At 38.7% G+C, this 10,406-nt stretch overlaps 2 protein-coding genes across 4 annotated transcripts in view; one reads left to right on the forward strand and one right to left on the reverse strand.

Moving 5' to 3' along the window:
* The window catches only part of abcd3a (ATP-binding cassette, sub-family D (ALD), member 3a), a 28,276-nt gene extending 22,876 nt beyond the window's left edge, over nucleotides 1–5,400 (forward strand). For all 3 annotated transcript variants that reach the window (XM_032503394.1, XM_032503392.1, XM_032503395.1), the window contains 4 exons: nucleotides 23–142; nucleotides 627–731; nucleotides 2,093–2,149; nucleotides 3,182–5,400. In XM_032503394.1, the coding sequence (XP_032359285.1) occupies nucleotides 23–142; nucleotides 627–731; nucleotides 2,093–2,149; nucleotides 3,182–3,259 (360 nt within the window). In that variant the 3' untranslated portion in view covers nucleotides 3,260–5,400. The remainder of the gene's footprint in view (nucleotides 1–22; nucleotides 143–626; nucleotides 732–2,092; nucleotides 2,150–3,181) is intronic.
* Nucleotides 5,401–9,539: 4,139 nt separating this feature from the next.
* f3a (coagulation factor III, tissue factor a) overlaps nucleotides 9,540–10,406 on the reverse strand; it is a 12,502-nt gene continuing 11,635 nt past the window's right edge. Inside the window, 1 exon segment of the mRNA XM_032503398.1 lies at nucleotides 9,540–10,406. This exon segment is cut by the window's right edge and continues 282 nt beyond it. The gene's annotated coding sequence lies outside the window, so the exon portion shown is untranslated.

Raw genomic sequence — 10,406 nt, forward strand, 5'->3', positions numbered from 1 at the left:
CATGCGTCACATGTGTGTTTAGGTATTGAAGGAGTACTTGGACAACGTTCAGCTGGGCCACATCCTGGAGAGGGAGGGCACCTGGGACACAGTCCAGGACTGGATGGATGTCCTCAGTGGAGGAGAGAAGCAGAGGATGGCTGTAAGGACTCACTAATGCAGTGATTGATTTACATTATTAAAAGCACAGAATGGACTGTCCATCCATTCTCTAAACTAATAATCCTGCTCAGGGTGTATGGGGCATATCCATGCTTATACTAAAAGCTAAAGTGGGATTACTGATTCACTTTACCCCCCCATGTCTTAAAACTGTGTGAGGAAACCTGCCCTTTTGTGCAGGAAACATGCTTCACCATAATGAAAGTTTAAGATTGAATGCAGCTGGCCATTAGATTTAAGATTGAATGATTTGGCTACAATTTATTTAAATAACACACTAATTGACATTAAAAACATTTCACACAAATGTCTTGTAGGATAAAATGGTGAAGTGATAACATTTTATACCCCAAAGGTAAACTTCACTTCAAAACATTTTTCTGGCCATCATTGAATGCCATAACGTAATTCTAGTTGTACTTTGTGTTTAGATATGACTCTGGTCTTTCTGTTTCTGTATGTAGATGGCCAGGCTGTTCTACCACAAGCCCCAGTTTGCCATTCTGGATGAGTGCACCAGTGCAGTGAGTGTCGATGTGGAGGATTTCATCTACAGCCACTGCAGGACGGTACGACCTAAAAACACATCACACACACAAATACAGGACATCTCTGACAAATAAGGTTTACATCTAGTCTCAGCTGGGAAAACCACTGGCATACACCATCTTAGTCTCAAGCAACATCAGCTGGCAGTTCGGATGTCTGTCATGTCATATTTCTCACTGTTTCAGTTTTCCGGTAATTAGAGATGGTCCTATACTGTTTTTGCATCCCGATACCGATTCTGATACCTGAACTTGCGTATCTGCAAATACCGAGTACTGATCTAAGTCCAGTGTTTCATATGTTTTCAGTTTTAACAACTGTATACTACTATCCCTGTATGGATGGGATAGGATTTCTATCTTTATTGTCGGTCTGGTTCAGGTTAAACTCTATGTGAAATATGATCAAACACAAACAATGAATGCCACAGAACTTTCTTTTAATATCCAGTTTCACTGTAAGTTATAACTGAAAAAGAACATAAATAAACTACTTTAACGAAGAATTTCTTAAGGTTTGTTTTTACTTGGTATCAGACTGGTGTATAAACTCCAGTACTTCCCGATACCAGTGTTTTAGGCAGTATCGGAGGTAAAATCAATACTGGTATCGGAACATCTCTACCGGTAATTGAGTGAAATCTGTTAGTCCGACATATTTAAAGATCTGGTCATTATGTCCGGTTAGAAGTGTAAGCATTTTTGTCTGTAGTCTTTCTGCCCACAGCACTATTAATGGGTTATACTGTGTTAAAACGAAGGCAGCGGATATTACTGAAGTTGCAGTAAACATCTCAATCCTATATGCTATTGGGGGTGGCACTAGCTCAGTCTGTAGGGAGTAGGGTTGGGAACCGGAGGGTTGCTGGAGAGGTGCCAGTTTACGTCTTGAGCAAGGCATCAAACTCCCCCAACCGCTCAGGACGCTTGTCCAGCAGTTGCAGTTCCATCTCTCTATTTGTGCATGTATGGGACCTGAGCATGTGTGTGTACTTCAGGCCTGTGTGTAGTACAAATAATGTTTATTTTAATTTCACCAGTGGGGATTAATGAAAAGTATAACATTTATATATATTATTTAAAACACCCAGTTTTTCCACTGGTAAGGTTTTGCCGCCAGAGCAACAAAAAAAGAAGATCCAGAAAAGACAAAATCTAGACGTGGTGGAGATTTGATCCGCAACTAAGGAAGTAGTTTTGTGCCAATAAAGCTCAAAGAAAACATCTTTAGTACAAAACAAATCACCAACTAAGGCAGGGAAGTGAATCTCAAACACACTCAGACATCACTGATAGGCCAATCAATTGTACAGTTAGTTTCTTTAGGATTCTACCTCATTAAACTGGAGCCTAGTACTAGTTGTGTGTCCTTTGATCCACAGGTGGGAATATCCTTGTTCACAGTGTCCCATAGAAAGTCTTTGTGGAAGCACCACGAGGTAAGCACTGAATGTCACCCATGTCCTTATGACTGAATTAAATCCTCAGATTTCCACAGCCACTTTTTCTGTTCTTTCAATGCGGTCTGTTTTTATCACAAAACTTTCCTTCTCTGAGCAGATTTAGCTTTTAGTTTAAAGAGTAATTTTGGTGTTTGCCTGTGTTTTTGTGTGTAAGTGACTGATAGCTAAAATTACTATTATATTACATGGAGTCTGATGGGTTGAGCAAACGCAATTTCACGGATGTTTTTTATCTTAAAATAAGAAGATCTTACTCTTTAACAGAATGCTCGACGTCCTTAGAAATCCTTTCCATAACGTTGTCAGACACTTAGAATACTAATCTGAGCCTGTCATTGGCAAAACAAGCACTTTTTTGAGGGTATACATGAGATGGAATTACCCTATTAATAATTACATTGTAGCTTGTTTTGCTGACTGCCAACAGCAGCGATCTCGCTTAATACTGGACCAATGTCAATGATTGTTGTTCCCATCAGGTTACACAAATTTCTGAACCTTGTGGTTTAGAAACCATTGAAATATCTGACAAGCTCTTCATTTGAAGCATACTGATGCCCTAAATGGATGTTGGTTGTAGAACCTGTAACCTGGCAGAGAAGCACAATGCACACTGCTCGTTTCTTAGTCCGCATTTCTTCACTATTCAATGTTCTCAGCTCATTTGCTGAATGTTAGCCAGGGTGGCCAGGCTCCCCTGCTTTAACACTTTTGTATATTTTATCTACTTGCACTAAACACTCTATGGAACTATGACATTTCATTGTTTGGTATAATTATTTATGTGACAAATGCCATATCTGTTACTTTGTTAGTAAGACAGTCCAACAAATGTATTGATATAGATATAGATATATATATATATATATATATATATATATATATATATATATATATATATAATATATATATATATATATATATATATATAAAACACTGCTGTCTTTAGATGTCTTCTTTCTTTCTGACTGACTTTGTATTTTTTATGTTTTAATCTCGGTCATGAAGTTTTACCTCCACATGGACGGTAGAGGGAACTACGAGTTCAAGCCCATCACAGAGGAAACGGTGGAGTTTGGCTCGTAACTGATTGCCGATGTCAGTCACCAGTGCACTGCTCTGATAAAAACCAGTCCACTAATTCTTTGCACTTAAAGACAGAAGTTATAGCTAAAACTAGAAAACTATGTTTTAATCATGTGTCTCTGTTGTCACCTTGTTTCTTCGAGGTTTTCCATTATTTAAATCACCACTTTAGTCATGTCTAATCATTCATTGGTTCAGTGTGATTGTAAAAACAAACAAAAAAACTATTTTGTAATTTATTTTGCCAACTTCTAAGTTGCTTTACACATGCAAGACATATTTGAGTGAAGGTAGAAATATACCATACTGTTTTTATCATCTCTTACGACAGTGACAGAGGTTAGCATGTAGAGATAAGCTAGGTACCAGTGGTCTATGGGGCGGCGTGTCCCCACTGTAAACTAACCGGCACAGAATATCACCGAGGGTTGTCTGCAGACCGTGATGCTCCTGGCTGTCCTCTGGCTCAACTCTCCACAGCTGACAAGCTCAGAGTGGTGGAGGCCTGTACTCTGGATATCTTAAAAAAACATTGGAGTTTTGGCTTTCCTTTCTCTTTTTTTTTTTTTTTTTTTATTGTTCCAATTATATTAAATATAAGATATTTTAATTATTTCCAAGGAAATCATCTTGTCACCTCCACGTGTTAAGCTATTATCATACAATTACAACCAGGGCTTTAAATTGACACCCGCCAACCCACCAAATGCGGGCTACAAATTAACTTTGGCAGGTCAAATTGTAAAGTTACTAGCCATTTTGGCCGTTGATGAATTAAGGGAATAACTGATTGAATCAGCCGGCTGTAGAAATGTTTTCAGAGTGGTCTGTTTTCCGCCAAGAGATTTGGGCGGCTTAATCTCGTAATGTGTTTTTGGCTTAAAAAATCTTTATCTGGAAACACTGCTTGTCCATGAACACCATGTTGTGACGTTTTGTTAAACTGTCGGCTACGTGCCTAGAGCACACGGTATTCATTACGATCTGCGCTGAAAAGGAGAAGACAATTGGAATGGTGCCAAACAAAACAGAGGAGCTGAAATGCACGTGAATTCAGTTAGGAAGAAAACAACGTGGCTAGTGGCAAATCTCATTGGCTGGTAACTTTAAAAATCTACTAGCCTTGTTGGCTTGTGATCAAAAAAGTTGATTTAAAGCCTCGGTTACGACATAGTTAAAAGTTAACTTCATTAGTTAAAGTTAATTCGGGCCTACTTGCTTCCTCCTCTGTCATTTTTAGCTTATTCCTGGCTCTTTTTCTCGAGACAAATGTGGTAAAAGCCTAAGGATAATGAGACATTTAAAGCTAGAAAACAAGTATGATATATCCAGTACTAATTTAAATCAGTGTCTTAGGAAAACTTGCATTAAATGAAAACAAAAAGACTTAATATGAGTCACCATTGGTTATCTCAAGATAAAGTAATAATTAAGCTGTGATCACATGTCAAAGGGCCTAAAACATTAAAAGTCAACCACTGCTTGCTGCTCTCAGCTTCTGTAGCTACAGGACAAACAGTGCTCACTAGAACTGAATGAACTTGTTCAGAGGCAACTCCAGACCCAGCTGGTTTTGAGGGCTTTTCAAGTGCTGACAGAACAACATGGCAGCAAGTCTCTTGAGTAAAGGTCAGCTGCTTTCTGTCTGACTGAGAGGGAACAGGAACATCTCATTCACTCAGGCTTTCAGGCTACGTTTACATTGCTACGCTTTGGTTTAAAAACAAATATCTTTTTCTACGTTTACACCTCTCATTCCCACTGCTCTGGCGTTTCCGCGCCCCTAAAGCGGAGCCATTTGGAGAAACTTCTGACTCGTTTTGGTTTGGAATCTGTGGGCTTGTGTTGCAGTCTCAACGGCCGCAAACTGAGACCTTAGGCAACGACACTGACGCAAATGTTTCGCTGCCTGATTGGGTCTTATCAGTCATGACGTCTCGTTCTCTGAGACTTAAGCTACTAACGTTACCATGGCAACTACCAGCAACGCGCCATGTAGATATTGCTGCCTCCTATTTACACCTGGTACACACGTGCCCAGTAAACAAGAATGTTGATGAGATGTGGTTGTTTGAATGGAGATTAATTCTTCTACTGGAGATAAAAACCACAGAGATTGCTTTTGGCTCAAATCTCTGCTTGAAAACCAACACGAAGCAATGGAAATGTAGCCTCAGAAGAGGAAATATGAACTCATCAGAAAGAAGGCTCTCTTCCGGGAGACACATAAAAATGAACTGCTCATTAACTTAGTGTTGCTCATCAGCATTGCACTCAGTGCTGCCTCTGGTGGTCAACCTATATATTACACCTGTACTGTAGTAGAGTTTACTGTATGTTTGATATGTTTTGGGAATTGGCACTGTTGAAGTGCAGATTTGTGTGGGAACAGCAGTATGCCAGAGCATACAGAAAGTTAGAAAGCCTTCATGTTAAAGAGATTGTTTGGATCTTTTTGAAGTGGGGGTTGTATAAATACTATTCCATGGTCAGTGTATTACTTGTCTCACGTTATACACAGCTCTGTGAAGATAGGAGTGTTTGTATTTCTAGAAACCAATCACAACTGTACTGGGCGGTGCTAAGGCCTGCATAAAGGGACCATACCTTTGCAAGGGGTGAAAGGGGAGGTGATGTGGGGCGTTATCCCAGCACTGTACATCTGGTGAGCCAGTCTTGAAAGGTTAGTTAGACAAGATGGCGTTCGGCACAACTCCAGTTTGGAGAGGCCAGCAGGAGTACCGACACAGAAGCTAAACAATATACTGTCTGACGGGTGAAGCAGCTTGACTTATTTTAGACCTAAAAAAAAAAAGGCCCACCTAACCTTTACGTATACACAAATGTCTCAGATTGGCCGCATAGTTACTTGGTCTTGTCCCGGATAAAGAGAACTCTGGAATTTATTTCACGACCCAAACAGCAGGGATTTCGCTAAATTGTGCGTTAATGTAATTGGATATAAAACTTCCCGCTTCAAATGCAACCAGTAAATTTAAAATCTGTTACTATTAATCCCTTCTCCCTGGCCCTTTAACACACACTCCCAAGAAAGTGAATGCGAGAGACAGCAGAAATAGCTCTGGCTGTCTGGCACTGGTCTGGTCTTGGTCTTGACTTGGTCTGGCCCTGCCTTGGTCTTGACTCAGTCTGGCCCTGCCTTGTCTTGGTTATGACTCAGTCAGGACCTGCCTTGGTCTTTGTCTTGACTCAGTCTGGCCATACCTTGTCTTGGTTGTGACTCAGTCAGGCCATGCCTTTGTCCAGGTCTTGACTCAGTCTGGCCCGGGCTTGGTCTTGACTCAGTCTGACCTTGCAATTGTCTTGGTCTTGACTCTGTCTGGCCATGCCTTGGTCTTGACTCTGTCTCACCCTGCCTTTGTCTTGGTCTTGACTCAGTCTGGCTCTGCCTTGGTCTTGGTCTTGGTCTTGACTCTTTCTCAACCCCTGAAAGACCTGGTATTGTCTTGTTCTCAATACAATCTGGTCTTGGTGATGACTTGGTCTCAGTTTAGGTGGTCTTGACTACAACACTGGTGTAGACTATATTTTGAATGTTGTCACAGAGTCTTGGGTGGAGTCAGAGTCAAAGGGGTCTGGGGAATTAGAATAGAGATAGATGGATACACCTTCAGTTCCTGTCGGAAAGGGCTTTTTAACGGCTAGGTAAAGCGGTGAAAGTCTTCTAAAGATAGCGTTTGCTAACACTGATATTTATCTATTTTTAGGTGTGACTTTAAAAAAGTACATCATAAAAAAATCTGAAGTAACCCTTTTACCATGTTTCTTCATCCATTTTTATAAAACCTTGCTCCAATGAATTGATGTTGCAGTGCCACTCCCTGATCTGACTGGGCTTTTAGCTACAAAGTCATGGACTGACTAATGATTAATGTCATTTTAAGAAGTAAACATGGCCAGAAAGCTCTAATAGATAGGGAAGACTTAAAAGTGTGTTTTCAATTCCAGCAGGTAATGAAATGGTTTTTGACAAACATCCGTTTTTAGATAAAAGCTGTATGCTTGTAGTTGTTGGGATACACCTGTAGTTCATGAAACACAAGGCAGTCGCAAAGGAAATGCCACACATGAAAAGCTGAATGGGTATTATCCATCCATAAAGAATATCCCCTGGTTGCTCAGCTGCATTCTTCCAACTGGCTTGTTGATTTTGTTATCTGAAATCACTGATCAAATGGCAAATTATATCATTATAAGGCCTTTTCTTCTACATACAATTGTGTTATTGACCTTTTTTCCATTTATGGAATTTGGTTAAAAATGTACTTGGGAGGTGGGATTCAAAGGTTTTCCTGGATTTTGGAACATTCTGTTCTGAAGCTGGGGACTGGGCCTAAAGTGCAATGATGGCTTTGGTCTGTTGGTCACTGGCACATGAATATGCAGACCAGATCCTTCCCCAGCCCCTCCGCCATTACTCCCACCTCTCTGTTCTCTCGTTCTGATCTACTGTAACTTTATTTTGTGAAGCGGCAACCTCCGCTGTAACCATGGTTTTATATGGAGCTGTAATGATCTCACTCTGCATTAAAATTCTAACCTGTAATGAAAAAAGGTCTTTCTTTCTAGCGTGTGATTGAGTGGGTGAACCTAGACTTCATACATATCGGAAGAAGTATTTGTATCCTTTACTTAAGTCAAAGTACCAATACATCACTGTAAAAAAAAACTGTTACAAGTAGAGATGGTTCGATACCATTTTTTGCTTCCTGACTCCGATACAGAGTACCGATCCCATACCAGTGTGTCATATATTTTATTATGTTTTACCAGCTGTATAGTACTATCCCTGTTTGGTATGATTTCTATCTTTTGTTGTTCTGTGTGGCTCAGGTTAAACCTCATATTGTCCTTGGGTCAAATTTGACCCGTTTTCAGTTTTCTTTTCTTGAAACAAAAGATGGCCCGTCGAAAATAAACGCTAAAAATGTTGACAACAAAAATACCAAAGAACTTTGGCAAAAATATAACAATAAGCACCCCCAACATTGAAAAAGTACAAAAATGTTGGAAAACGCAAAAAAAAGGTTGAAAAAAAGGAACCAAAACGTGTTTGTTTTTTTTTTTGTTTTTCTTTTTTTTTTTCCATGGTTGACGGGAAGACAACACAAGGTTAAACTTTTTGTGAAACAGTGAAATGCAAACAACGAACGTCCTACACAGCATCTTAGCTTAGTTTTGGAGGCTTTTCTGATACTCATATTGGATTGTATCAGTACTGTACTTAAGTACAAATGTTGAGATACTTAACCTTTACTTGAGTTTTTTCTTCTCATGCTACTTTCTACTTCTACTCCGCTACATTTCAGAGAGAAATACTGTACTTTTTACTCCACTACATTCATCTGACAGCTTTAGTTTTTTATGCGTTAAGATTCCTGCACACAACACATGTTGTTGATAAAATCTGATGTTTTATCATAAATTAAACTACTCAACAATATAAGGGCCTACAAGTCCAGCTGAGATTATTAGACCATTAAACACACAGCTGGTTGGTCCTGATGATACTTACATACTTTATCTTAAGTAACATTTCCAATGCAAGACTTTTACTTGTAACAGTATATTTACAGTGTGGTGTTAGTACTTTTGCTGAAGTAAAGGTTCTGAATACTTCTTCCACCGCTGGTGACATCTATGATGAAAGTAAACAGTTTAACACGGACATGTTTTCAATTCATGTCATTTTAAAGTACATATATTGATCATTTTGTCGTCCAAGCCATATATGTTTTTTTTTTTTTTTTTTTTTTATGGGTTTGGTGAAAATCCTTACCAAAAAAGGCAGTATAAGATATGATTTCTTAACATCCAGTAGGACTTGAGCATCATTTAACCCTCCTGTTGTCCTCGGGTCAGATTTGACCCATTTTCAAAGAGTTTCTAAATCAGAAATTTGGGTTTCTTTCAACCAAATTGTCAAAGATAAAACATGGATGTTCCATACAATGCTTGTCATAAGTAAAATAAATGATCAGTTCACTACTGTCTTTGTATTTGAGTGTTTTGTTAAAGCGTCAAAAAAGCACAGAAGCATCAAAACCATCAGGAAAAGTGACAAAAAACTTGAGAAAAGCTTCGAACGTCTGGAATACTTTAAAAAAGTGTCGACAACCAAAGCGTAAAAAAAAAAAAAAAATTATTTAAAAATGTTCCTCCATTAAAAACCTAAAAGTTACCTGGTCAACAGGACACAAGGGTTTACAGTACTTACAGTAAAAATAGAAGTATATATTTTAGGAAACATTCAACGTGATCGTGTTCTGTAAAATATTTATTTCTTCAACATTTTACCACATAAAATGATCTGCAACAATCTGAAGTATAAAATAGCTAAATCATGACATCATACATCCTACAAAGATGTTAATCTCAAACACAATAAATTAAGCATCAGTTACAAAAATAATATATACTAGGGTGTTGATTTAGCAGTCTCCCAAAAAAATCAAATAATTTCAAGTAATAATACTATAAAATGAAATAAATAAATAAATGGTAGTGATTATCTACAGTCAGAGGAGGTACCACTCATCGAATATATAAAAAGACAAAGTGTGGCATATTACAGCTTCAGAAACATGACTAGTGTGTACAGCAGTTGTGGTAAAACAGTGTTTTCCTTAAGTCTCTTTTTCTGCAGCATGAAATGATAAAAAAAAGAAGAAGAATATTCTGATATTCAGAGGCAGTTTCACAGAAACTAAAAGCATTTGATTCCAGTGTTTGGCTGAGGAATGTTGGACTAGAACTGGGTTGCGTCCGAAATCTCATCCTCTGCACTACATCCTCAATATGTATACTCAATTTATACAGGCTGAGTTGTTGTTGCCCATAACGCGCTAGCATTCTGCTAATGAATGCAAATCTAACACCCAGCAGTGTGTATTTTCTTAGCCTCCACTTTTGAATGCAACAAATTACTAGACAAATAAGGATATTGTGAGAAAAGTGGATTTGGAGGGGTACAGCTCCATAGACCTCTATTAATACTGCTCTTGCCCCTTAAGCGCCCTCATATGGAACCAGAGTGGAACTGAAACCATTCTCTGATATAGACCAACATACTGTTATATTTTACTGGAAAGAGTTAGCAGTTCACGTCCCATTGGTTTCACACTAA

This window comes from Etheostoma spectabile, chromosome 22 (genome assembly GCF_008692095.1).
Source record: "Etheostoma spectabile isolate EspeVRDwgs_2016 chromosome 22, UIUC_Espe_1.0, whole genome shotgun sequence".
Lineage (NCBI taxonomy): Eukaryota > Metazoa > Chordata > Actinopteri > Perciformes > Percidae > Etheostoma > Etheostoma spectabile.